Here is a 26,477-nt window from a genome sequence, read left to right as displayed (position 1 = left end):
CCTGGGAGCTGGAAGGAGGGGTCCTTGACACGTGATATCGGATTCCACTTTTTGCGCCTAGTACTGTGTAGACATTCAAGAGCCCAATCACGACCCACGACATACTCAGAGACATGTCAGAACAATCACGCGATCGAGCGACCGTCTTTGTTGGCGGCCTTGACCAACAGGTCACAGCAGAGACCTTACACGATGCCTTTCTTCCCTTTGGCGAGATTGCAGACGTTTCTTTACCGAAACCAGAATTGTACGCTTGATTATCGTTTTCAAGCCTATTTACAAGCTGACAACAGTACAGGAAGTCCTCGCGAGATCCTCACAGAGGCTTTGGCTATGTCGAATTTTCGCTGCCCGAAGACGCGCAAGAAGCCATCGACAACATGGACCAAGCTGAGTTGTACGGCCGTGTGATCAAAGTCAACAAAGCAAAACCGCAAAAGCAAGCGAGTGAGAAGCTTGGTAGTAAGACGGCGATCTGGGAGCAGGTATGTCTTCGACTACCGTCTTGTGGCAACGAATTGCCCTACTGACCTTCGTTCACAGGAGGGCTACGCGGCGAAACATAACGTCAGCGAGGAAGACAGGATGGTCGTCGAGGAGGACGCGAAGGCCGCTAATCCCATGCAAGGACTCGAAGGGTTGGATGAGGCTGGCCCCAAGCTGGCTTGAGAAGGACCTTATGGTGGATGTGATCTTTCAGCGTGGCGCCGAGGCGTTCCAGGTACTTTGAATTTTGTGGTTTCAAGGTCAATTCGATGCTGCAGGTGTCTTCTCCCAGCATGTTCGAACGTATTATGATGTAGCTAGATCTGTGCTAAGCAATTGGCCGCACGTGGCCGCACGTCGCCATGAACATTCTTCCCGCGCCTCGGACGACCCGATTTTCGTCATGCAAAAATGCCACCGCAGCTCTTAGTCACGCTTTGATCGCATTTGCAGATACCTGACGTGCACTCCATGATGCCCCTTATGATTCCATGTTACCTCGTATCTCCTCCGTCTTCACCGGACTGATTGCCCATAACCGCTAGCGTTCTTGTCCACCACCACGTATTCATTGTTGCCGCTGTTGTATTCTTGCGGAGTTGGCGGCGGCATGTGTCCCGGCATTCCCGACATCAAAGCCTGTGTGTCTGCTCTGGCAGTCGGCGGCCTGTCAGGCGGGTAGCTGGGCTTTTGTGCGAGAGGATGACCGGATTTCTGGGTGGGGTCTGCGGGTTGCTGAGAGGGCGGCAGGCGGTGCGCGCCTACATTTGCTTGCCGTGCAGGAGATGCGTTGCGGGACTTCGCGAGACGCTCTTCCGTGGCCTTGAGCTTAGCCTCGAGCTCCTCGAGCTCAGCGGCTTTAGATGTGAGGGTTTGCTTCCTGCGGGCGGACGTGTAAGCAAATTGCCAATTGTACGATTGGCGCAACTCATGACACATACTGCTCCTGCAAAGCCTGGGAAAGGTCGCTGGATCCAAGGCTACCTTCGGTAGACAGGCCAAACATGCTATCCAGGTCTGCGGCGAAGCTCTGAGCGATGGAGCTGCAAGACTGGTCAACCAATGACACATGCTAAGATGGGTAACACTATTTCTCACGATTCGGGACGTTTTCCGCCAGACATGTTTGCGGGTAGTGAATCGGCAGCCGTGGAAGGGGATAAGGCTGTGTCGGCGGGGTCGCGGGTGAGCTGGCGGCGAGGGAATGGAAAGCGGTTGGAGATAGAGCAAGCTTGAGTAGTGGCAGCGGTGGTTGTGGAGATGAGCAGATCACAAGCAATGATCAGGTAATACCGGAAAGCAGGCGGCTACCGTTTAAGGAGAAGGGGGGTAATATCAGTCTTGAGCGCTCAAGCAAGGAGGCCCCACCGGGACAAGGTCGAGCGGGCGCGAGTGCACGAGGCAAGAGCAGGGACGAGTGGTATGGTAGGGCTGGATAGGAGGAGGGTGTGAAGACGGAAGGGCGGAGGGTGAGGGGAGAGCACGAGTTCAGGCGGGCGGGTGGGAAGTGTGATGCGGTATTGGGCGTGGCAGCACACGAGCTGGCGTGTTCCGATCTCACGCTGCCCTGCCGGGCCTTGTGCTCCCTAGCTGGACCCTGTCACGCTCCTGTGTCCGCGGCGCGCAGTTTGGGAGTTGCCCTCGCATGGGCCGAGCTCCAGTGCTGTGGTGGTCTCCTGTGGCTGCCTGAGGCCTGCACGGGCTGATGCCTGACGCGGGCGCTCCACGGCCGCGACGTGTAGGAAAAAGCCAGACGTGCCTGACGTGCCTGAGCAGGCTGGCTGGCTGCGGCAGCGCCGACGCCCAAGCGACCACCAAGCGATCGCGCCGTGCACCGCTGTCGCGACGACCACCTTCCACCACCGCGCCTCTTCCCCCCATCGCCTCCATCAATCGGTCGCGCCGGCTCGTGCAAAGCGCCATCCAATGTTTCTTTGAGACATACACCCGACTTCCCTACCGCGCGCGCCCACCGGCCTGGACGATGAGCAGGGCTGCCTCGCCGCTCGCTCCCCAGCTGCCGCCATCTTGCGCCCGAACGCCCGTCGTGACCACGTCCACGCCCACATCCACATGAACGCAACACTCCCCGCTGCCTACACGCCGCTTGAGTCGTTGCTCCTCTTCCAGGCTCTGCGCGCCGATGGCTTCGACTCCACCAGCTTCTCGAAAATATCACAAGACCTGCAGGCCATACCGCTCGTGACCCAGGACAAATCCTATGACCCTGCCCGCCTGGGACCCGACGCGTTGCAGGGCCTGTATCTCGGCTTGTTGAAGGAAGAGGTCAAGCGCGACCTCGATCAAGCGTCCGGCGACAACAGCAATCATGCGACACCAAATGGCGACACGACACCCATCTCGCGCAAGCGCAAGGCTCCCAGCCCGAGCCTGCCGACAGTGCGCGATGCTGCTCAGCATGTGCATCTCATTCCACAGCTGGTCATGAGACTTTATGCACGGTACCGGGAAAATGCAGTCAAGGACATTCGATTGTACGAACGGGAACACGATGCCGCTGGTGACGTTGGTGCATCACAGGAATCGTCGACAGCTGCGACGAAGGCGGAAAGCCCGAGGCCTTCTTCGACTGTGCCCTCTCAGGACGCTCCCAATCCTCGCGAACACTCACAGGTCCAGGCTTCTGCAGCCGCCAGTCCCAGCTCGCCTCAGGTCTCTAAGGACTTGAATGTTCAAGACCAGCCCAAACGCTACTCCCATGCGAAAATCGATGCAGTGATCAACCATGGACCTGAATCTCAGGATGCCAACGCAGGACATCGTAGAACGTCGTCAAACACACCGTTGCCGCCTTTGTCAGAGATGGCTCCGCAGTCTCCTAGGTTCGGCATTCCACCCAAGTATCATGCTAATCATGGCGTGCAACCTTCGCCACCAACTGGCCACCCGGCTCCGTATCCACCAAATCACTCTCATCAGCCCTCCAGCGCTGTCAGCAGCCCGCGTGTTCAAGAAGCTGTAAACAGGGCCTCTGCATCTCCACGGCCAGTCCTGCCTCCGCCACCCGGAATGAAGGGCGCGCCTCATCCTGGCTCGCCAAATATGCATCACGGGCCACCTCCGAACGTGCCACCACAACCGCAGTATCCCCAACAACACTCGCCGTACTCCCCACAGCATCGCTTCCAAACGCCAACGGGCACTCCAACAGCTGATCGTCAGCAACGGCCATATGCCGCGCAGCATCACCCCGCGCCGCCAGGCTACTACCAACAGCAGCCATACCCAGACCGCCGGACCGCTTACCATAACCCCCCGCCTGGACATCCTGCGCATGTCTACCCTGGACAGCCTCCTCACGCCGGAGGATACATGTTGCCTCCCTTCCAAGTCGCCCCGCAGGAGCCAGCAAAGACGCCCCATCAGCAGGCCATGGTCCAACAAGCATCGCGAGGACAACAGACACCACCATACGGTGGCAGAGCACCTGTCTACCCTTACCAACAACCGGTCGCACCGGCTACGGCTCCGCGTTTGCAGCCACCTCAAAATCGTCAACTGCTGTCTGATATCCTCACAAAACTTGGTACTCCCCCTCAGCCGATCCGCCAGCGGCTTTGGAAGAGCGAGAGAAAACCACCGCCCCCGTCGTTCAAGGCCCCAGGTTCTCCCAAGCGTCCAGTCAGGGATATTGAGCCTCTTAGTCCGCCACGTCCCCGCGCGGCATCTCCTGTGCGATCAACTGCCTCAGTCAAAGACCAAATGTTGGAGCCCCTGGAACCGGCATCTGCGCAGCCCAAAAAAGGAACGCGGAAAAGCAACCGCCAGGCTCGTGAAAGTAGTGTCGCATCTTCGGCGGTTGAGGGTTCTATGCGGGCGACTAGGAGTCAGTCCGTCAGCTCTATTCCCGCATCAGAAGATCGACCGGCTAGCCGGCGCCGCGTCAAGAATGAACCTTCAGCCCTCGGAGACGGGCTTCACGAGGTCGAAGATTCGGACCGACTTTCTGTCACTGGCAGCACGAAACGCACTCGCCGCGGCACTCTTACTCAACCTCCGGCGCAGCCGAAACGAAAGCGACAACAATCTCGCGATGAGGATGAGGATGCGACTCCAGAGCCCGCACCTCGCAAAGCCACGATCACGGCCACCCGGAACTTCAGCAAGATGTCTTCGACTATCATGAACGACATCAGCAGCCATAAACACGGCTCTCGCTTCTCGGTCCCTGTGCGTGACAAGCATGCTGTTGGTTACAGTGAGATTATCAAGAAACCCCGCGATCTCAAGTCCATTCGCGCCGCCATCACAGCTGGTACCCGTGCTATCACCGCCGCGACCACGAGCCATGTAGAAGATTCACCTACAGGAACACCCGCACGGGTCGCAGACAGCAGCAGCACGACTGTGGAGCTTGAGCGTTCGGTCGACCACATGCCGCCAAAGGCCATCGTCAACGGTTCGCAGTTGGAGCGAGAAGTCATGCACATGCTTGCCAATGCCGTCATGTTCAACCCCGGCGAGGACGGCATGGTCGCGGATACACGAGAGATGTTCGATGATGTCGAGGCTCGCATGCGAGACTGGAGGGGCGCAGAGAGAGATTTGGCATTGAATAACGCCGATGACGGGGAGGATGAGGCAAAGAAGAAGAGAAGAAAAATCTGATGATTCCTTCGATGGCAAAGACCGGGTGTCTTGCGGGCTTGAGTGCAGCGAGCTCAACAGCAGCTACAGAAGTCGATACTTGAACAAACATGCAACATTATTATTTTTGCCTTGCCTGAATTGACGCCTTCTCTCTCGTCGTTTAGTAGTACCATTACTGATACTGTCGCATGGCTGGATCCATGTTAGATCACTTCGTCATTATCAGTTTTCCCACGCAACATCCGTTCTATCCGGCCTTCGTCTCTGCTGCACATCTGCTTCGGAGGCCCGGAAAAACGTATGGCCGCGATCCTACTCTCCAAGCGCTAATGAACGTTGGGCGGCGAGCGTGAGGTCATTCTTTGGCCAGTGCACGTGAATTGGGCAGTGTCCGACCGCAGGGTTTCTCCGCGTCGAACACTCCTCCACCACTACTTCCTTCATGTAACGATTTGCACCAGGCCTCGTCACTGAAATTGCCGTCGGGTATGATAGTTCAGATCTTTGCATGGCATTGGCACGCTCGCAAGGGTTTACAAGCATGTTTGGAAGCTCTTGAGACTTCATCGGCGTGAAGCTGGCCAGCAATCTCGCAAGCATGTTCTTCCATTCCACCCCACCGCTTTCAAGTCCAGATGACGGGACCCCTAGCACGCCGACGCATCCGCGCTCAAAAGACTTCGAGTCGCCGCTCCTCACGCATTGTAGTTATTATCTCTCCACCTCTCCACATTGCTCATTTCACCCCGTGCCTCCACGTCTTTGATACCCTCCATAATCTCTTGAGCCTGTCACCAGCATTTCTTGGCGTTGATCGTGGTGGGAAGCATCGTTCGGACTTGTGGCAAACCACACGATGGCAGACCTGGCCGGGCGTGCCCAGCCCAACCACGAAACCACGAATAGTGATGTTGAGAACTATGGAGCGCCTTCGAGGGTGCCCACTGGCGACGAGCTGGAGCCGAACAACATCAAAACGGAAACCATGCTCAACGCCAAGTCCGCCACCGAGAAAGAACAAAGTATGACCCTTCTGCAAGGCATCAAGCTGTACCCGAAAGCTATCGGTTGGTCGGTTTTGATCTCTACCCTGATCGTTATGGAGGGGTTCGATATCGCCCTCATCAACAATCTCTACGGTTTCCAGGCCTTCAACGAGAAGTTCGGCGTCCAGCAGCCAGATGGCTCGTGGCAGATTCCTGCTGCATGGCAAGCGGGTCTTTCTAACGGTGCCAATGTGGGCGAAATCATTGGTCTGTTCATGAACGGTATCATCTCTGAGCGTCTCGGATACAAGTACACGGTGCTTGGCTGCTTGGTCTTGATCACGGGCTTCACGGCAATCTTCTTCACGGCACAGAACGTCCAAACACTATTAGTGGCAGAGATCCTGTGCGGCATCCCTTGGGGTGTGTTCCAGACTCTCACTGTCACTTATGCGTCAGAAGTGTAAGTCATCCATGCATCGAACACGGCATGAGCAGGTATGCTAATCATCTGACAGATGCCCCGTCGCACTTCGAGGCTACCTTACCACTTACGTCAACTTCTGCTGGGGTCTTGGTCAGCTCATCGCGATCGGCGTGATCAGAGCAATGCTGGACCGCCACGACCACTGGGCCTACCGAATCCCTTTCGCTTTGCAGTGGATGTGGCCCCTACCCCTGGGTCTCGGCATTGCATTCGCTCCCGAATCTCCTTGGTGGCTTGTCCGCAAGGGTCGCATCGCAGACGCAAAGAAATCCCTTCTCCGCTTGACAAGTTTGAACCGCGAGACCGACTTCGACGCAGATGAGACGATCTCTATGATGGTGCACACGACGACGCTGGAAAAGAAGATCACAAGTGGTGCTTCGTACCTCGACTGTTTCAAAGGCATCGACCTCCGGAGGACCGAAATTGTCTGTATGACCTGGGCAATTCAAAACCTCAGCGGCAACAGTTTCAGCAATTATTCCACATACTTCCTTCAGCAGGCCGGCCTTGACGAGAAGTCGTCTTACTCCTTCGCCATGGGTCAATACGCTATCAACATGGTTGGCGTATTCGGCGCTTGGTTTCTCATGACCTTCGGGCTTGGCCGCCGCTCTCTATACGTCTATGGTCTCTGCGGCCTATGCATCATGCTCTTCATAATGGGCTTCCTCGGTCTAACGCCCGATTCGCAGCGCGACTCCTCCGCTATCGCGACTGGCAGTATGATGATCGTCTGGGCTCTCGTCTACCAGCTCACAGTTGGTACAGTCTGCTACAGCCTCGTAGCCGAGATGTCTACCCGACGACTACAGATCAAGACCGTCGTTTTGGGCAGAAACGCTTATAACGTGGTCGCAATCATCAACAGCGTCCTCACGCCGTATATGCTCAACCCCAGCGCATGGAACTGGGGTAACTACGCCGGTTTCTTCTGGGCCGGCATCTGCTTCTGCTGCATCATCTACGCCTACTTCCGCCTGCCTGAGCCCGCTGGTCGCACGTTCGCAGAGATGGACCTGCTGTTCGAGCGCAGGATTAGTGCGAGGAAGTTTGCGTCGACTGAGGTCGACGTGTTTACGGAGAGTGTCAATGGGAGCAGAACATCGGTCGACAGGAAACATGGAGTCACGACACAGGCGGAGACTTTCGATGGTAAATGAAGTTAAGATTATGTTTCCAGCGACTATGGTTGAGCGTTCGAGCGATGATTTAACAAATGATGGATCATTACATAATACATATTGCATACATGCCGAAGCGCATCAATCGATCACTTCCAGTTCTTACGTCCACAATCCTCGATCGTGACGGGCCTCGGAAGCTTGGGAGTCCAAGAAATCAAGGCATCACTCGCGTCATTCTATGGCGGCCCTCGCGGTGGTAACACTGTCACATGCTGAAGATGCCATTCCTCAATCGAAGCCGAGGCTCGCCGACCTCACACAGTGAGAAGAGGTATGGTTGCAATTTGGATGTGTTGTTCAAGTTTGACCGCCACACAGAACCAAGTTTCGCTGGATGTTGGCAAATGGCCGCGGTCCCATCGCAATGCCAGATGATTCTACGAATCTTGGCCGTATGTTCTGGAAGGTATTGGAGACTATCAATATCTCGCCTTCGAGCAGCTCCGGAGAACCAAGATGTTGAAGGCAACCACGTCTTACTTTCGAATGTCCCCTTGGCCACGCGTGTTGACCGCAGCCCAGCCCACAAGGCGTCGGCTGCAGGGCATGTGCAGCAGAAGAGTGTGGGGGAGGCAGACGACTGACAACCTCAGCCACCACCACCACACTCCTACGAACACGCAAAAACTTGCTCGACTCTCTGCTTTTCGTGAGGGCGGAGGCTCACGCGCAATGGACACGAAAGACGCCTGGTACTCTCACCTAGAATTCGCAACTCAGCTTTTGACTGGGACATCCAGGCCGGATTCGCCACCGTGTTCCAGTTCCACGACATGGGAACCAGCGCATTCCAACCACCACCGCTATTCCTTTCGCTTGCTGAATGATCGGATAGCAAGGTCAAACATACTCGTCGGAGCCGTTGTTGGAATAGCGCTACATATGAGACATACTGCGTCAAACCTACCGCTCGAGCTCCGTGTAGTCAGAGTCGAGTATGATACCCAGCCATGACACATTTCTGGTAGGATGCGAGCCATCCTACACCTTCCGTGTTCTGGTCGAAATGAGGCGATCAACCCACCACACCACCAGGTCATAGTGCTATCGGGGAACACCTTTCCGCTGCTTGTCCATGCCGGTCGAAGCCTTTCGAGTTAGGTCTGGTCCGCAGTGACACTCCCAGGTGTCCACATGCTCACCTTTCACGATGCAAGGACCCCAATTGTACTCCGGATACTTGATAGGGAGTCCAGCCAGATCAAGATACCACGTCTTCCAATCGCTTCCTTTTGCCGCATTGCCCTTTTCGGGGCGATCATTCGACGACACCGAGCATGTGTGGCGATGCCATCAGGGACTTTGTGCGTCTTCTTCTAATACTGGCCATATCATCGGCATTTGTCTAGGTTCTCACCGAGGGCTCACCTGAATATCACAACGCACAAGGCTCAGCGAAGGCCATCGCACGAATTCTGGACACGTGGGTCAACGCGATGAGAACTCTGAATATGGCCGAAGGTCACGTTCCATGAAATCTTGAAACATCAGCGATGAAAGCGCACACGGCCGATCCGTCCGGCAATGCACACTTCGATCTGATGTTCGATCGTAAACCTCATCGACGCGTCGGTCAAATGCGTCGACCTTCGAGCCTGGACATATCGTGCCTAGCACGAACTACGAAGGCATCAACTGTAACACCTGCTGCAATTACACGAGCATGGGAAGTAGCACTTCTGCAAAAATCTCACATGTTGACTCCTGTCCTCAGTGTCGCCTTTTTTGCCTCATGGGCCCAGGCCTATCGTTCCTGTTCGCCTTTGCAGCTGCGAGATACACAACGCTACGGGACTAGGTCCCCGTGTGTCTCCCGGGGATGGAGTCCATGTTAGTACGTATTCGATACTTTGCTTGAATCAACCTTTGAATCGGCGATCTGGAACGGCACAAGGCAACCACGAGACTCAGTGTATATCTGAGTTGCCGAGCAATTTTGCCTTATTCTGACATATGTGGAGTGTCTGCGGAATCTCGCTGGTCCTGGACGTATCTCGCGGCCGAGTCCCAGACCAAAATTTAAACCCCTTTCACGCTCGCTGATCTTCGATTTCCTCATCTGCAAGCTCCAAGTCCTTAGGACTGTTGTATCAGACCTCATCTTCTTACGCCTCTACATCATCGATCAACATGAAGATCCTCTTTCTGTGCACGGCGCACAACTCACTTTCGCAACGCCTTTACCTTGCTCTTTCGAGGTCTCACGAAGTTACCATCGAGTATGCGCTATCTGACGACATCATGCTGGAGGCTGTGGCGCTCGCCAAACCTGACCTTGTCCTTTGTCCTTTCCTTACCACATTAGTACCAAAGGAGATCTATGAAAACTTCATGACCCTCATCGTTCACCCAGGAGCGCCTGGGGATGCAGGTCCAAGTTCGATCGAATGGTTGCTTTTGGGAGACGACGGGTCCATCGAAGACCCTGCGATTCTACTGCGACGTTTCGAAGAAGGGACCCTCTCGACTGGTCGGTCGCACTGGGCGGTGACGGTTTTACAAGCAATTGAAGAGTTCGACGCTGGGCCAATCTGGGCCTTCGATCAGTTCTCAGTGAACATCAACGACCCGAAATTGACCAAGTCCTCTCTCTATCGAGGTGATGTCACTCAAGCAGCGATTGCGGCAACACTGGCAGCTATTCAGCGTATCGAGCAGGCCTCATCATCACTCAAACAAGGTCAAAGGTTTCTTGAGCCTTACGGTCCCGGTTTGAAGGCCAAGCCCGAGTATGGACAGTTGTCTGTCTCCGACCGCACTCCGTTTCAAGGCGGTGCCACGCACGTCAGGCCTCTTCTGCGAGCATCCTTTGCCAGCTTCGATACTACCCGACACACCGCTCAGCAGATCTCTCGTCGCATTAGATGTGCAGATTCACAGCCGGGCACCATGAGTAAAATATTCGGCCCCAATGTGTACCTGTACGGTGGTCTGATCGACGACACACTGGGAGATGTGAGGTCAATCACTCTGAACAAGACTTCTACCAAGCTCTTGGCCGTCCGTGATGGTGCCGTCTGCATCTCTGCGGCTGACGGTAAGGGTGTCTGGATTTCTCACATTCGTCGGCCCAAGACCAAGAACGACAAGTCACTTTGGCCCAAAGTTCCAGCTGTTTCGGGTCTCATGGAGATGGGTATACTGAGCTCTGACATCGTCGACGAGCTTACCATCTCGTCTCCTGCCAATTTCGCTCCGACACTAGGAAGTACTCAACAAGAAGTCTGGGTGCGCTTTGCTGTTGACGAATACCTCAACAAGACCGCCTACCTCCACTTCGAGTTCTACAACGGAGCTATGAGTACAAGCCAATGTTCCAGACTTATTGAAGCGATGGACTACATCTTGAACCAAGCAGCTATTGATGACAGCATTCGTGCTGTTGTGTTGATGGGTGGCTCATATTTCAGCAACGGCATTGCCTTGAACGTCATCGAAGCAGCTGTAGACCCAGCGCAAGAGTCCTGGCTCAACATCAATCGCATTGATGATGTCGTGCAGTACCTCTTGCATGAGTTTCCATCTCGCAACATCCTCACCGTCGCAGCTATGAGAGGCAACGCTGCTGCAGGTGGCGTGGCACTGGCAACAGCTTGCGATTTTGTCATCGCAGGAGCGGAAGTCGTTCTCAACCCTGCTTATCGCGCCGTCGGTCTCTATGGATCGGAGTATCATACCATTTCCTACCACGGCCGATGTGGCGAAGCAGCTGCGAGGAACATGTTAACAGCGATGTTACCCATGAGCCCCTTGCAAGCCCGCCGATTGGGTCTTATCGATTTCATCTTCCCCGGGACTGGAGCCGAGCTCGACGAATACATCACGAGCCATGTCGCCATCCTCCTCAAAGACGGCATCGTCCGTCAAGGCCATTGGAAACGCAATGTCGATCTTTCCCTCTCGGCCCTCGCGGCCGCGCGAGCGAATGAGCTGGCTGAGATGAGTAAAGACTTCTGGTCGCCGCGCTCCACTCGTTACCATACGCGACGCTTCGACTTTGTTCGCAAAACCAAGGTCGCAAGCACGCCGCTGCGCTTCGCGACTCACCGTCGCCTCATTGCAAGCCCAGACGAAGAAGAGACATCGGACTTCGACAACGTGGACATTTACAGACTGCGCGCAGAGGAAAGTCTACTGGCGAGTCTTCGGGCTTCTGTCATGGCCGAGATCAAAGGGACGATGGCGAACGGACATCTCAACGGCGATACCCGCGCGAGCAAGAAGGTGCTGGAATTCCACGTTCCGGCAGAATTCCCTCTGACTCCGCCACCGATCGAGGACAGGCCTTGCCTCTTCTCCTGTCACTACGAGCCCAATGATCCGATGCTCACGCCTCCCGAGTCACCAATGCCTCTGTACTTGCCGGACACGGACAGAAGTAAACGTCAGGCTATTTCACGATGATGCCGGCCTGCTTTTGAGATGCCTTTCGCATTTGCGTCGGAGTTCGGAATACTTGGGGAACCATAATGGGGTTGGCATATCGGGAACGTTCCAAGAGGGATTGATTTTCTTTCGATACATTTAGCATGCAGATTGCAAGTTCCCCATTAGAGTACCAACATACTTTATCTTTCTCGAACGAAGTTCTCCAATCCTTTCAGCATGCGCATACGGTATCTCACAAGGCCTAAAATAGCGGGCTTCTATTCGAGGAACCGCCCTTTTGGGAATAAGCCTGGCCCCGGACACCAGCGTACTTGTCTGAGTGGCGATTTGCAACGTACCCTTCTCAATGGCTCCATGTTAGGAGTGACACGGGTGTTCTCACGACGTCACTTTGAGGCCCTTGCTCGTTGAAGGCTCGACGATTCGTGGTAGCTGATTGGCGCGCATCAGAGCTTCTACTCACATGCTATTCACTTAGTCTTCTGCACCTGAAACGCATGCCCCGACTCCGTGTTTCGGAAAAGGCATCCTATTGTCGTATTGTAATTTCCAATAGTATTGTTAGTAGGCCATATAGCCCCTACAGATTTCCTCGGCCTCGTTGTCATTACCTACCACCATCGCCTCTCCAAACCAACACTCCAAAGCTACGCAAATACCATCACCATCATACACAGCACCCTCAATCGCAATGGCGAAGAAGAAGTCCCGCAAGATCTCGAAGAAGTACTCTGTCAAGATTAAGACGAGAAAGGGTGATGCCAGCCACATCATCCGCCTCTACAACGAGCGAGACATCGAGGCTCTCGACTCAATGGGCGCCTGGCTTGTGGCGGTACCCGACCGCATGTTCAAAGGCGCCAACACCTGGAAGCCGCGAGCATTTCAAGACATGCGGCCGTGGCAGAAGACGATGCCGAAGAAGGCGAGCTCTCTACGGAAGTGCAGGACGAGTGAGGAGGGAGTGGAGGATAGCAGCACGATCAAAATCTAGGCATTATGATCGTCAGACCTCAGTGTCCGAGATCCCAGGTTTGAAGACAATGCAAATGGTGCGTATGTCTCTATCACGGGAAGTAGGTCGTGCTTCCACTACCGACGAGACCTTAGCACTAACGGATTCACAGACGATCTGGCCATTGCTGACGATCAGTCTCAATGGCACAAGAAAAGATGTTGTCATCATGTTGAGTGGAAGCAGCGCAGGCGTTTCTGATCTCGATGGAGTTGCTATCCAAGGACGTCGTCACGAGCGTCCTCGTCTTGAAGCCGAGCGGAAATGCCAAGTCTCCCCAGGGACCACCTGTTGGGTCCATAGATCTACAACCGCGACCTCCAACTTCAGCCAGACACAACTAAGAGCCCTACCCGATACACTGTTGGGTCAATTCGACTAGAAGATCATTAAGAGAAACACTTGAAATCATGGATCCTTTCAGCGCCGACGGCGAGCTCGTCAACATCCACACGGCCTTCATCCAGGGTCAATACCAGCTGGTCCTCTCCGACTTCGACCCGAGCTCCTTCTCGGAAAGCAATCGCCTTCCGGTCAAGGTTCTACAGTACCGCGCACAATGTGAACTCGGCCAAGCCTCTGAGGTTCTGTCCGCAATCTCCACCGCCGACGCATCTGGCAGCCCCGACCTCGCAGCAGTCAGGACATATGCATCGTCTCTCGGCAAGGGTGCGCAGGATGAGAAGGTGGTCGCGGAAGCAGAGAAGCTCAGCGAAGAGCAAGGAGACAATCTGACGGTCCAGCTGCTTTGCGGCACCGTTTTGGCGAGGGCAGCAAAGCAGGAGCAGGCATTGCAGCTGTTGGCGAAGCACCAGGGCAGCCTCGATGCTGTCGCATTGATTGTGCAGATTCACCTGAGCCAGAACAGGACAGACCTTGCGGTCAAGGAGGCCAAGGGCGCAAGGAGCTTTGCACAGGATGCGCTGTTGGTGAACCTGGCGGAGAGCTGGATCGGTATTCGACAGGTATGATAGCCTGCCCAACCCACTAGGGTGTAGAGATGAGAAGCTAACGCATGAAATCAGGGCGGTGAGAACTACCAGAAATCCTTCTACGTTTTCGAAGAGCTCGCACAGGCACCTTCCTCCGCAGCTGCCACCTCGCTCGTCGCCCAGGCCGTCTCCGAGCTCCACATGGGCCGCATTGAGGAAGCGGAGACTGCCCTTAACCAGGCTCTGACCCTGGAGCCCAACAACAGCACTGCGATCGCCAACAAGTTCGTCTTGGAGACGATCGCCGGCAAGGACGCCAGTGAGACACACGCGAAGCTGCAAAGCGTGGACAAGGAGAACGAGATTCTGACTGATCTCACGGCTAAGAGGGAGGCTTTCCAAGCGGCTATGGCGAAGTACAACCCGAAGTTTGAGCCTTGAGCAGCTTGAGTGACAAGATGGAAGAGTATCATAAAGCGAGAAGGCGTTCAAGGAGTCAAAATAAGGAAATTGCAAGGAAAAGCGTAGGGAGGAGCATTGCCATGCGCCGGCGGGTTTTGTGCCGCGCCCAGCAGGAACGTAGTCATGATCATTTCGAAGTCGTTAAGGAGGGATGTCTCCCACGGGATCAGAATCTAAGCTTCGGCCCAAGGAAGACGATGAGGAACAAGAAGACCCATAGTGCGAAAATGCACCCATACAGTTTCACCCGTCCCCACCAGCCCTGCCCTTCACTCATGCGTCTCAATGTGCCCATTCTGCGACTCGCCGCCTCCATTCCCACGCTGCTCTTCTCCAAACTGCCCTCAGCCCGCTTCATGATTTCCTTCTCCTGCTCTAAACTTGAGCCAAAGTTCACTGTGCTCTCTTTCAGCGCCCTCGCAAGTCCCAACAACCCATTCGTCAAAGCGTCCTGCTCAGAGCGATTGTGCGACATGAGCGCCTCCGTAGTCTCGAGGTCCGGATGCTGCTTGCGGCCCGCGAACAGATTCTCCCTCGCCGTAGTCGAAGCCGCACTCCTATTATCCGCCGCGGACAGCGGTTTCCGAGAGCGCATCTCCTGCTGGCTCGGCGGCTCCGGTGGTGCGGTCTCGGCCTGGCTCCCAGCATCCAACCCACCGTCCACATCCGGCCGCGCAGGCGCGTATGAGGGCCGCGTCGCTACATCTTCCTCGTCATCGTCCTCCTCGCTCTCGCTGTCCAGTTCTTTCAGCTCGTTGAGCTCCTGTAGCCGGGCATTGAGCTTCTTGACCAGCTCGCGTTTGCGCTGCAGGTCGGCTTGGACCTGCTGCTTCTGGGCTATTTGCGCGCGGGTCGAGGCGCTTTGCTTTTCGAGGGTGAGGAGGAGGTTGCGGGCGTGCTCGATATTGACGCCGACGCGGTTGCGCTCGTATTGCGAGTAGCGGAGCTTGGGGTCTGCGTCGGCGGAGAGGAGGTTGAGGTCGAGGCGTTGGAGGAGGCGGTTGAGGGTGAGGGTTTGTGAGGGATCCATGGTCGGAAGCTTAGTTTAGCATCCGATTTCTTTTGTTGAGAGATGCTTGTTATCGGATGTGTGTTTGGTTGCATTGCAATGATGCACTTGCATTGGCACATTCACTTGAGAGGTGGCATCACAGGCGCTAGCGGCTCACGCCACGTGGGCGGGCCGGTCGATCGGTTCATGCATGTTCAAGGTCACTGAAGTGAGGCGTATACTTTACAGAACCGATTTGTCGATGTGTTCAGAACGTCCCGGAGTTGACGAGTTTGCTACTTAATTCCCTTGCCTGTCCCTTAGTCGAAAGGCAGGCGTCTCAATCCGCCATCTTCACCGTGCTTCTTCGCCTCCTGCCTAGCACCAATCGCAGAAGGTACTTTGATGCCACAGCAATCGCCCCAGCTGTTCGCGCTATGCTTATGTTTCATGCCATCCACCGTGACTTCCACTTCACCCACATCCTCGTCGCCCACCTTAGCCTCAGCATCCTGGCTCATATCAGGCGCCGCAGGAAGCAAGCTGCCGAACAGGAAATGCTGAGCAACCGGTAGCTTCGCTAGCACCTCTGCGAGAAACATCCTCCTCATACCAGCTTCAACCTTGCCCCAGTTCTTCGCAGCGCTGATGTCGTCCAGCATGGGACTATGCCAACGAAGTCCCTGCACGGTTTTGGTGGCGTTGACCCATTGGATCTGATCCAAATACAGGTAGTCTTTCGCGCATTCCTCCACGATCATCTGGTTGTGGATGCTGAGAGGTCGGATATGCTTATGATCCACGAGCTGACTCGCCCCGAAAAGGAAAGGTAGGAACTGGTAGTCGTCCAGGCCCCAGACGCCGTGGCTGCCCGCCGGTTCGAGGTAATACGTGCTCTGAACGTCGCGCATGACCTTCAAGTAGCGCGGGAAGACTATGAGCGCGAGAGCCGGAAAGGCCGAGTCGGGGATCAGATTCAATTGTCTGAGGCAGAGGAGCCAGAGGATGAAGTTCAGCTCGTGGCCTGATCCGTAGTCTATGCGCGTGCCGTTGCCGAAGGAATTGGACAGGTATGTTGAGAGTTCTGCGACCGCCGACGCGTCTTTCACACCGACCTTCTCGTGCCATGTTCCTTGCTTCTTCTCCACCTCTGAAAGGAATGTCCTGAAAACGGGGTTGCCGAACCGCGATCCAGTATCCAGGGGAGGACATTGCTTGAGCAATTCATCGGCATCGTCTAGGACTGCTAAGAGCGCGAGTATTGTAGCATCCTGCGCTGCATCTGACTTCTTGACGTCGCTTACGGTCTTTTGGCGGACGGAGTCGGACAGGGTGAAGACAAAGCTGACGATCAAGTTGTGCGTGTCGGACTCGAGGAACGTCTTGTGGTCTTCCTCTGAGAGAATGCGCCGTGAGGGTGCAGCGAATGCATGGTTGTTGAGACTCGGTGCAGCAGGCAACGTAGGAGTGGGAGGCGGCGGATTTGAAGGTTTCTGTTCGACTTGTGGGCGGCGGCGCGGTGTGAGTTTAGGTAGCTGTTTTGAGAGGTCGGGAGGATTTGCTGGAATGGCCGAATCGGGGATGGGTGTTGCGGAAGGCATTTTGCGAGTGTTGTTGTTTCGTGTATGTTAAGAGATTCGAGGCGGCTGCTGCTTCAAAGTGGAGGGACGTCACTGATCCCTTGCCCACGTTTGGCGGGGCAAACCTTGATGGGCGGCTTCAATTCATGTGATAGCGTTCCATATTGTAAAATACAGAGCATGACAGTACACTAGCTTGATCTTGATCTTGGTCTTTTCTCCACAAATGTTCATAGGGCGCATTTCTTTATCTTGGTGTGACATGGAGGTCTGATCAAAGTTGGCTTTTCTGAAAATGTCCATGCAGATCCTATTGTAACACCTTCGCTAGATGACCTCTACCACATGAAGCAATTCTGGCCAAAAATATTGTCCTGTGCACCACGCTGACGCTGTAAATCAAACGAACCAAATAAAAAACACCTCATAACTCAAAGTTACTCGCCCAATGCGCCGAAACCAGCTTGCCTTCCCAGAACGATTCCCTAGCAGTGCGTACCACGATCGCGGCATGAGTATGCCGGACATTCTTGATGTGCACGGGATACTTTGTCAGGCCCACATCATTCAAGTTGTCGATCATGGCGAATTGCTCGGGCGTCAAGGCCAAGATGGGAAACGGCGAACCCTCTTTCTTTGATTCCTCGCGAGCCAGCTCTTTGCCTTCTGTCATGACAGTTGAGGAGGAAGAGGAAGCCGGGTCTGAAGAAGGCTCGGGAGGGGGTGTGGGGAGATATTGCTCCTTCTGCTCGCTCAGGCTCCTGTACATGCGATCTTGCATTGCTTGCGCGTTCTCGAGTAGCGGCATTCGATAACGGTCGATTTTGAAGCCGGATTGACCTTCTTCGTGCATGCGAACGCGCTGTGCAGATCTATACGTTTGCACTCCCGAGTTCAGAAGGAAGAAAGTAGCGCCAATGGGAAGAAGAAGCGTGATAGCCGCGTAGAAGGGGACACTGCTGGATGCCGCTGATATACGCTCGTAAAGCGAGCGAGTAGCTTCTGCGCTTTGCCGTGGGGTGACAGGTTTCGAGGGCTCCAGAATGACTTGCTTCTCGGGCTCTTGCCCTGACTGGTAGTGCAAGTCAATGGCATCCAGATCAACAAACGGGTCGACTCTACTGATTCCAGCAGTGTAGAAGGGCACGCTCCGGTCATTGATCGTGTTCGCATAGATTGACTTGTTCTTGAACATTCGCAAGCCCTGAAGGAATATGCTGCTGGGCTCTGCAAGCACGCTCAGGAGCGGCTTTCCGGTATCGCGAAACGAATCTGCAAGGAACATCTGCGCGCCACTCGTGCTCAAAGTCTTTGCGCCCAGCGTGTTCCATATGTTTCCGCCGTATCCTATTGTAGGCGACCGGACTCCCAAATGTGGTGTGGCAAAGGTCGTGAAGTTCGTGGGCTGCAACTTATCGAAGAGGCCGTTCTTGTATAGCAGGCCAACCGCATAGCGCGCAATCAACCCTCCCAAAGAATATCCAACGATGCTGATCCTGCCTAGCTTCGCGCCTGATTTCTCCAGCTCCTCGACTTTCTGCTCTATCTCGTTCGTGATGCGCTCGGCTCCAAGCTCGATTCCGTCGTAGGTGAGATATTCGGCATTGCTGTGCGGCACCAAGACGTACAGTCGGCCATCCGAGTGATGCTCGAGAAGTGTATCCTTGAGGTGGTTGAGATGTAATGGCTTGCCCCATAAGCCGTGGACCAGCACACAAAGATGCTCGGCCTTGGTCGCGTCGCCAGTCTCCATAGTGGACTATCGCAGGGGTGTATGATATGCTAGAGGCAGATGCAATTGCGCGGAAGGCTGCTGTAATATGGCTGTCATGATAGCAGGTGGGAGATTTTGTCGCAGCCTAGCGGCGGACGGAGTTAGCGATAGGGAATCTCGCAGTCCGGCCAGATGACGCCATCAACGAGCCAGAAGGGAATCAAGCGCGAGGGCTGCGGTCGGCGAGCGGGTCAACGCCTTCGCGAAGATCCGGTCCGGGGCATCGGTGGATGCATGCAAGGAACCGCATTCCCGCTAGCCAAGTGCCTGACCCTTTCACGTGCCTTTGTTTTGTGACGCCAGTATTTAGCTACTCCGTGGTCAAATCCATCGACTGGCGATTCAATACGGAGTTTTGGTCGTTTGCCTGGCCTTCCACGGTCTATCGTTCGGATCTGTCAGCTGGTCGGCTGGCTGCACGAATACGTGCAAAAACAATTGGAATAAGGATTGCAAGCGTGCCACTCACGGCTTGAGCAGCTGGCCGCAAATCTATCCTGGACATGTGAAATCGTGCCATGACTCTCGATTAAGGTCGCGCCTGCCATTTTCGAAAGTGAAGCCTGCGCGTCGGTTGTCACCACAACAAAAGCTCAAGCTCACCCTCACCCTCACCCTCTCCTGTTCACCAAAGTGCTCGCACTAGGCGTTCGCAATCAACATTTCAACCATGGTATTCACCACCACGACTTTCTTCAAGAGCATGCCTTGCCCTGCAGGCGATCAATGCAAACTCACAAACTGCATTTTTGGGCATGAGCCCGCGCTGCAAGCAGCCGAAACATCGGCAACGCCTGCAGCGACTTTGACTCCAACCACAAATCCAGAGAAGCCACTCTCAGGATCGAATGGAGCAACCGACGGGGATCGTACTCAGCCACAGGCGTCCTCAGACAGGCTCACCGAGCCGGTTGCAAAGCGTCGTCGAGTCACGTACGAGACTCTAGCGGACAAGCCACTGAGCCGCGCCGAGAAGATCAAGGAGGACCTGGAAGCAGAGAGGTCTCGCAAAAGCGAACCGAAGAGCTCGCCGCTGTCGTCTTCCATCGAAGCAGCAGCGACTCCGGAGGCAACGAAGGTGCATGCACCCACCAGCCTTTCCAGACCAGTCTCGCCGCCACCGAGAGCTGGAGCGAAGCCAACCCCGAAAGAAGCAAACACAAACGACAGCCCATCAACCCCTCTCGCAGAGCTGAAAAAGGCTTCGCCTGAAAAGAAAGAATCATTGAATCCGCGAATGTTGCCGAACGCGCCTGAATCCCACGCCAAGCGTGCAGTCTTCATTCAGCATCTCCACAAAGACATGGTACGCTTGAACGAGGAGCTCAAATCAAGCACTCAGCAGATTCAAAATGTGCCACCGGGTCGATTGCAGATGTATGCGCTTAGTGATCAGGAGGTCATCAAATTGGCTTTGGATGAAGAAGAGAAAGCGGCTCGCCAACAGCCTAAAGTGTACCCGAACGTCATTAAGAATCGCATCGCGGCATACCGTAAGATGAAGGTGGAGGCTTTTCTCAGCATTGTCAAGGATTCGTTCTTCAACAATGCCCCGAAACCGCAGGCCAAGAAAGAGGGGAGGACGATCATTACAGGCCTCACCTCTGCCCAAGAGGTTCAAGTTGCGCAGCTCCTTGTTGTTTCCGACCAAAGCAAACTCGCTGAGTACGGGTACATCCCAGTACCACCTGCTGCTGCAGAGGCTGAGGAAGCCGCCAAGGCGGTCGAGATGAGCATGAACTACGAAGAATGTAGTCGTTGTGGCACCCGTTTCCGCGTCTTCCCAGACCGCAACGAGGAGGGCAAGCTCACAACCAACGGACCTTGCAAGCACCACCCCAGCAAGAGAATCTTCCCTCCAAAACAGAAAACAGACCACTACACAGGCGGCACCCAACCTTACTATCCTTGCTGTATGGAGCAAGTGGGCGCCCCAGGCTGCACCAGCTCCGAGGACCACGTCTTCAAACCCACCAGCCCAGCCCGCCTCGCCGCAGTCCTCCCCTTCATCACCACCCCAGACAACCCCAGCCCAGCCAAAGACCGCAACGGCAGAGTCCCCGGCGCCGTCGGCTTCGACTGCGAAATGGCCCACACCGCCTTCGGCTTCGAGCTCATCCGCCTGACGGCCGTCAGCTGGCCGGACCACGAGCCGCTGCTCGACGTCCTCGTCCGCCCGCTCGGCACAATCATCGACCTCAACAGCCGCTTCTCCGGCGTCTGGCCCGAGCACTTCGCAGCCGCCATCCCGCACGCCGCCTGGGACCCGGCGTCCGCCCGCGCAGGAGCGCTGCCCATCGTCGACTCCCCCGCCGACGCCCGCGCCCTGCTGTGCGCCTACCTCACGCCCTCGACGCCGCTGGTCGGGCACGCGATCGAGAACGACCTGAACGCCACGCGCCTCTGCCACCCGGCCATCGTCGACACGATCCTGCTGTTCCCGCACCCGCGCGGCCTGCCCTTCCGCAACGGGCTCAAGGCCCTCGCGAAGAAGCACCTCGAGCGCGACGTGCAGGCCGGCGGCGACCGCGGCCACGACTCGCTCGAGGACGCGGTCGCGACGGGCGACCTGCTGCGGCTGAAGGTCGCGTGGAAGTGGCGGGACATGAAGGCGAAGGGGTGGGTTTTCGAGGACGAGGTGCCGAAGGCGCCTGTGGGGGGGTTGGGAGGGGGAGGGAAGACGGTCGGCGGGTTGGACGGGGCGGACGACGGGGACGACGAGGCGGACGGCGCCGACTCGAGCGTGGAGTTTTTGGAGGAGTGAGCGAAGCCCGCTCGATCACGAGGTGTCGGCGGACAGCTGCTGGGTAGAGCGTGGACTTTTGGGAGAAGTGAAGTCAATTGAATACGAAGTGTGTGAAGCCATAGCACAGAACACCCAGCCATTGGAGAACAATTGCAATCTCGCAAAACGCGCTCTCAGTCTTCACGTGAGATTTAGACTCCGCCCGAGTCCCAAAGTATCCATACAAACTCCCATCTTCACCGCTCGCGCCCTCTGGCACGCTACAAGTCGTGCAGAACGCCGATCATCGTCGCGAAAACGCAAACCCGGCTCCCTCCGTCCCGCGCTGCGAAAGACGCCAGGCAAGGTACCTTACGCAAGCAGCTTGTGCAACGCGAATAGCCGCTCCATCCCTCTCTCCCGTCCGTTGGGACAAAGAAGCGCATCCCACGATTCAGACTTTTCACGCTGCTGGTTGCGCGTCCGCCGGCGGCAGCGCCCGGGAAGCATGTGCTCCGGCGGACTGAGACACGGCCGCGAGGGCTGAAGACAGGAAGTCCTGCCGTCGGGTGTCTGTTCATGCGCGGTGTTCACGAGGGCGGACTGTCGGTGTTGTAGGCCGTGCCAAGGAAGTGATCACTGACCGTGAGGTGTGCAAGCAGCCTATGGGGAGCGGGTTACACGACGGCGGTCGCAGATCGCTGCGCTTTCGAGCGGCCGCGCGGGGGCGTAGGTAGGTATAGCGGAGAGATTGCTATAGGCGTTTGCCGCTTGCTTACGCTTCGCGTGGAGAGTGTAATCGGCGAGCGTTGGTGGCGGTTTTGAGATGCGGCGACGCCGTTGGTTTATCATGATGTTATTTCAGCATACGTCACGTCACGGTCGTCCGCAGGCTGAGATCTGGCGACACAAATGCAGGTAATAAGACGGCTGACAGGCTGAGCGCGCCGGCATTGTTGACGGCGGCATGTGGGTTGCGTTGCACCTGCATTATTGACCGCAACCGGCACCGGGCAGAGATGGTTTGCATACGAGGCCATGCAGCCGCTTTAGGCGCGTGGCGCCGAGTGGAGGCGCTGCCGGTCGATGGATGGGTGGATGAGCGGCGCCGTTGTGGCCCGCAGCAGACGCGGTTCCTGCAGCGCTCGCCGTCCCCGTGTGGATTCTCTGGGGAATGCTCCGCCTGAGCCCGTGGTCACCTGCGCGTGGATGATCTTTGCGGTGCGGTCGTTAAGGATGGGAGATGAAGTCTGTTGTGGCGATGCTGTGCACGGTTAGGGGGAGTCTCTGCCCAGGTGTGGTCAAGGCATGGCTCGAATGATTGCAGGACGGCAGCTATTCTCGGGCGAGACGAGGCTGGCGCGTTTTGCGAGGCAAACGGCGAGTCAGGCGTGGAGAGGAGGGTGCGTTACGCCGCGGTGCAGGCCACATGTCTTCCATCGCCCCACCGCGCCGGCGAGCGCGTGCAGGTGGCTCTAGAACGCCTCGGCCGCCAGTCGCCTGGACTGCCTGGCCGGATGCCTGAAGGAGCATTGCCTGCTTGCTATATCCACGAACACTCCCTGCGTGCAGCCTCCCTCCTCTCGTCCTCCCCAGCAAAGCACCAATCCCGCCGCCCGCCGCAAACACCTGCGTGCGATCTGCATCTGCGCTTGGGACGATCGCCCGCCCTACAGCGCCGCCGTCTCCACACGCCCGCCCAGGGTCTGCCTGTCTCGCCTGTCAGTGCCTGTCCACGCCGCCCTCGCACCCTCTGCCCTCACCTGCAATCCCATTCGGCCTCAGCGACGCCTGCCGTCTGCCATTCGCCCTCCTCCACGCCCTGCTGCACCCTCCCTCCCCTTTCTGCGACCAAACCCGACCCTACGACTGCGCTTCATTCCCCCGCCGACTGCGTCGCTCAGTGTTGCTGGCCATCACTGCAGCCCGATCCTTCTGGACCCCGGCACATTCCTCGACCCAAACAACCCTGCTTGGTCTGCGGCCCGACTCCTCACAAAACACCGCCCACATCCCTCGTCATGCACAACAACCGCCCCGACAACCCCGATCAGGCCCTGCCTTACCGCTCCGTCGAGTCCGCAGAGCCTGCGACACCACCCACCCACGCCGTGGACATGGACATAGCACACGCCCTGCCTAAACTCCGCCCAGACTCTTCACGTAGTCACACCGAACCCTCGCCCGCCGCCCTCTTGCAGACATACTTCTCCAGCCCACCCGCCAGTCGCCCGACCTCAAGCCACCGCAACCGATCCCCCTACGCCCGCTCCCACCTTCGATCTCGCTCCAGCGGCTCTCCGCTAGCAGCACCACCTATGGCCCGAGCACACTCCCTGCCTACCGCAAACTCAGCGTACCGAGCCTTCGAACTATCGTCTGCCAGCCCTCCTTCTAGCGGCTCACTGTCTCCCTCACCGGCGCACCGCTCGCCCGCGAGAGTACGCTCGCCTTTCAAGCCAGGACAAGAAGAGGCCTACGCACCGCCTCCCCGGTCGCCCAGCTGGTATGACAACACCGCTACATCTGGTGGGGCGATCGAGATCATTCAAGAGGACAGCGAGCTGGATATCACTCCCCGCCAACAACCTGCCGCAGCTGCAAGTGCATCCTTCTCGCGCTCTGGCTCTCTGAGACGCCGGCCCGCCTCACCACTGCACAGTTTCGCCAATGCGCCCACAAACGCGCAGCAGGCCCCGACTTCTTTCCCCGCCAACGTGATCGACCAGAACACCATTCTGAACATGAGCTCCGGCTCCGCATCCTCCAGCCCCAGCCTCGGTCCACAGAAATACAACGAGGCATTCCCCTCCGGTCTAGCCCTCCACCACCACGCCAGCAACAGCTCCTTCAGCTCCATCTCCTCCACTCCATCCTCAGTCCGCTCCCGCTCGCCCTCTATCAGCTCCCTTGACACCATCGAGGACGTGCCCGATCTCGAGTCCGAAGCCGCCGAGGAGGATTCACAGCGACTTAAGCTGATTGCGGAGAGTGACGAGGAGGAGGACGGACCGAGGCGGCGGAGTCTGGACGTGCCGAGAGGCTTCGGCTTTGGTCGGAACGGCGGTTCTGGCAGGGAGAGGAAGCGGTGGAGTGTTTGCGGCGGCGAGAGGAGGGCGGATCTTGATTTGGAGACGATCTGGGAGGATTGATCGGCTTCAAGGGCCATTGGAGCACTTGCACTCGGTCGCAAGAGTATGTCAACCTCCGACTTGATCACCCGACTTGACCACAACGCCACCCGAACTCCACAACTCCTAGCCGACTCTGGAAACACCCAGCCACACACACTCCTCCAAACTCAGCACACAACGGCCCCTGACGGCCCTTTGATTTTAATGCTTTTTTTCCCCGCTCCGAGACTGCGTCTTCCGGCGGGGGAATGCTTGTAACGATACCCACGCCCATCCACCGCGAAGTGGAAAGTCAAGGCGTATGCATTGCTCTGGTTTTTTGTTTTCTGGGTTCGTTTTCGCTTTTGCTTGTTTGGGAGGAGTTTCTGGGAGGTCTGGGGTCTTTTGCTGTTTGATTTGAATAAGGTGTTCTATTAGGGGGAGGCTCACAACAATAACAAGAAGACTGGTATCGCTGCGGACAGCAAGGGGACGTGTGGTAGGTTTCTAGGCTTAATGGAAGAAAATCGCTATGCATGCCTATTCTGTTCTCCTCTATTATTCACTCCGTACGCCTTCCATATGACCGCGCACTTAATTACTTCGATGTCTTCATTACCAACAGTCTCGTGACCACCCTCTTTTCGCTATTGCCTTGACCAGTAATGGCCCTGCTAGCGAGCCTCTTGGCTCTCACCACATGTTTTGCGATACCTGAGGTGAAGCTGCCTTCTTCCACAGCACCTCCTTCACCCTCAGCTCGGCCCACGCGCTTTCTCTCTACCCCGCCGGCTCTGTCTGGCTCCTTTGCCCGCGGGCGTTGACATCTCCCCTCCTTGCCGGGCTTTCTCAGGAGACGCCTACACGCCCTGTGACCAGAACGGACAGATCCCCCAAAATGAGTCCCACCACGGTTCCCTCCGCGAACAAGGGCACCGCGCATCGCTCCCCCAAACACCAACCCCCTCCCGCCACCCCTCACACAGTCGTCAGCTTAATAGCAACCACATCCGCATGCCGATCGAACATCTCCCCGACCCGCCTATGCACCTCCCCCACCGTCAGCCCCTCCCGACTCTCGATCCTCGGGTCCGCCAGCTCCGCCGTCCGCCCCAGATACTCCCGCGTCTCGTCGCGCTCGTCCCAGATCCGCGCCTCGAGCGCCACCGCCGGCGGCTGCGCCAGCAGCATCCGGTCGAGCACTTTCGGGCCGCGCGCCACGACGGCGCGGTACGCGCGCAGGTCGTCGCGCGAGACGATCAGGTACGCGCAGTACCTGTTCCCTGAGGCCTCGGGGGCCAGGTGCCAGAAGCGGAAGTGGTAGGCGGGGAAAGTCGTTTGGGCGATGGGGTTGAGGAGAGGGGGGGCTTTGAGGGCCGGGCAGCGGTAGAAGGAGCGCAGGGGGGCGGGCAGGTGGCCGGCGGACTCGGAGCTCCAGCTGCGGGTTGGGGGTGGGCGGGGGCGAGGAAGAGGGCGCGGCGCAGGCGGGGGGAGGTGGTGGTGAGGAGGGCGGAGAAGGTGCGGTTTGTGGCGCGGAGGGCGAGGAGGGAGAGCAGGACGGTGGCGTTCTGGCGGGTTTTGGGCGACCGTGGGTCTTCTCTTTCGAGGGGGTCGCGGAGTTGGGAGAGCAGGGGGAGGAGGATGAGTTCGAGGAGTTCGGGGGTGGCGAGGACGCGGGTGGAGGCGGGGGTGGAGGCGTCCATGGTAGGTTGGTTGGTGAGGTTGGGTAGTGCGTTTAG

The 26,477-nt window shown here is 56.8% G+C and overlaps 12 protein-coding genes across 12 annotated transcripts; 7 read left to right on the top strand and 5 right to left on the bottom strand.

Moving 5' to 3' along the window:
• Positions 1-54: 54 nt before the first annotated feature.
• WHR41_00384 (uncharacterized protein) lies at positions 55-855 on the top strand. The gene is made up of 3 exons (XM_069368990.1): positions 55-247; positions 299-485; positions 544-855. The coding sequence occupies exons 1-3, from the start codon at positions 114-116 to the stop codon at positions 667-669; spliced, it is 447 nt and encodes a 148-aa protein (XP_069234295.1). The 5' UTR covers positions 55-113; the 3' UTR covers positions 670-855.
• Positions 718-2,091, bottom strand: WHR41_00383 (uncharacterized protein). Its single transcript, XM_069368989.1, has 3 exons — positions 1,585-2,091; positions 1,428-1,529; positions 718-1,366 (listed from the first exon to the last, which is right to left on the bottom strand). The coding sequence occupies exons 1-3, from the start codon at positions 1,608-1,610 to the stop codon at positions 1,003-1,005; spliced, it is 492 nt and encodes a 163-aa protein (XP_069234300.1). The 5' UTR covers positions 1,611-2,091; the 3' UTR covers positions 718-1,002.
• A 468-nt stretch (positions 2,092-2,559) lies between these two features.
• On the top strand, positions 2,560-5,115 carry WHR41_00382 (uncharacterized protein; the record flags this gene model as incomplete). Its single annotated transcript, XM_069368988.1, has 1 exon — positions 2,560-5,115. The coding sequence occupies one exon, from the start codon at positions 2,560-2,562 to the stop codon at positions 5,113-5,115; it is 2,556 nt and encodes an 851-aa protein (XP_069234301.1).
• Positions 5,116-5,553: 438 nt separating this feature from the next.
• Positions 5,554-7,868, top strand: WHR41_00381 (uncharacterized protein). The gene is made up of 2 exons (XM_069368987.1): positions 5,554-6,546; positions 6,602-7,868. The coding sequence occupies exons 1-2, from the start codon at positions 5,954-5,956 to the stop codon at positions 7,731-7,733; spliced, it is 1,725 nt and encodes a 574-aa protein (XP_069234298.1). The 5' UTR covers positions 5,554-5,953; the 3' UTR covers positions 7,734-7,868.
• Positions 7,869-9,887: 2,019 nt separating this feature from the next.
• On the top strand, positions 9,888-12,161 carry WHR41_00380 (uncharacterized protein; the record flags this gene model as incomplete). Its single annotated transcript, XM_069368986.1, has 1 exon — positions 9,888-12,161. The coding sequence occupies one exon, from the start codon at positions 9,888-9,890 to the stop codon at positions 12,159-12,161; it is 2,274 nt and encodes a 757-aa protein (XP_069234299.1).
• Positions 12,162-13,464: 1,303 nt separating this feature from the next.
• WHR41_00379 (uncharacterized protein) lies at positions 13,465-14,805 on the top strand. Its single transcript, XM_069368985.1, has 2 exons — positions 13,465-14,126; positions 14,187-14,805. Exons 1-2 carry the CDS (start codon positions 13,572-13,574, stop codon positions 14,532-14,534), a joined length of 903 nt encoding a protein of 300 aa, XP_069234011.1. The 5' UTR covers positions 13,465-13,571; the 3' UTR covers positions 14,535-14,805.
• On the bottom strand, positions 14,722-15,585 carry WHR41_00378 (uncharacterized protein; the record flags this gene model as incomplete). The annotated part of the gene is made up of 1 exon (XM_069368984.1): positions 14,722-15,585. One exon carries the CDS (start codon positions 15,583-15,585, stop codon positions 14,722-14,724), a length of 864 nt encoding a protein of 287 aa, XP_069234010.1.
• Positions 15,586-15,866: 281 nt separating this feature from the next.
• Positions 15,867-17,147, bottom strand: WHR41_00377 (uncharacterized protein; the record flags this gene model as incomplete). Its single annotated transcript, XM_069368983.1, has 1 exon — positions 15,867-17,147. One exon carries the CDS (start codon positions 17,145-17,147, stop codon positions 15,867-15,869), a length of 1,281 nt encoding a protein of 426 aa, XP_069234005.1.
• Positions 17,148-17,550: 403 nt separating this feature from the next.
• Positions 17,551-18,879, bottom strand: WHR41_00376 (uncharacterized protein; the record flags this gene model as incomplete). The annotated part of the gene is made up of 1 exon (XM_069368982.1): positions 17,551-18,879. One exon carries the CDS (start codon positions 18,877-18,879, stop codon positions 17,551-17,553), a length of 1,329 nt encoding a protein of 442 aa, XP_069234004.1.
• Positions 18,880-19,570: 691 nt separating this feature from the next.
• On the top strand, positions 19,571-21,664 carry WHR41_00375 (uncharacterized protein; the record flags this gene model as incomplete). The annotated part of the gene is made up of 1 exon (XM_069368981.1): positions 19,571-21,664. The coding sequence occupies one exon, from the start codon at positions 19,571-19,573 to the stop codon at positions 21,662-21,664; it is 2,094 nt and encodes a 697-aa protein (XP_069234003.1).
• A 1,982-nt stretch (positions 21,665-23,646) lies between these two features.
• Positions 23,647-24,777, top strand: WHR41_00374 (uncharacterized protein; the record flags this gene model as incomplete). The annotated part of the gene is made up of 1 exon (XM_069368980.1): positions 23,647-24,777. One exon carries the CDS (start codon positions 23,647-23,649, stop codon positions 24,775-24,777), a length of 1,131 nt encoding a protein of 376 aa, XP_069234002.1.
• Positions 24,778-25,716: 939 nt separating this feature from the next.
• Positions 25,717-26,441, bottom strand: WHR41_00373 (uncharacterized protein; the record flags this gene model as incomplete). The annotated part of the gene is made up of 2 exons (XM_069368979.1): positions 25,717-26,105; positions 26,165-26,441. The coding sequence occupies 2 exons, from the start codon at positions 26,439-26,441 to the stop codon at positions 25,717-25,719; spliced, it is 666 nt and encodes a 221-aa protein (XP_069234009.1).
• Between the last annotated feature and the right edge of the window lie 36 nt (positions 26,442-26,477).

The sequence above is a fragment of the Cladosporium halotolerans genome (genome assembly GCF_011745625.1).
Source record: "Cladosporium halotolerans strain TM138-S3 chromosome Unknown Sca1, whole genome shotgun sequence".
NCBI lineage: Eukaryota > Fungi > Ascomycota > Dothideomycetes > Cladosporiales > Cladosporiaceae > Cladosporium > Cladosporium halotolerans.
The sequence above is the reverse complement of the archived record's forward strand: the minus strand, read 5'-3'. Positions and strand labels throughout refer to the sequence as shown.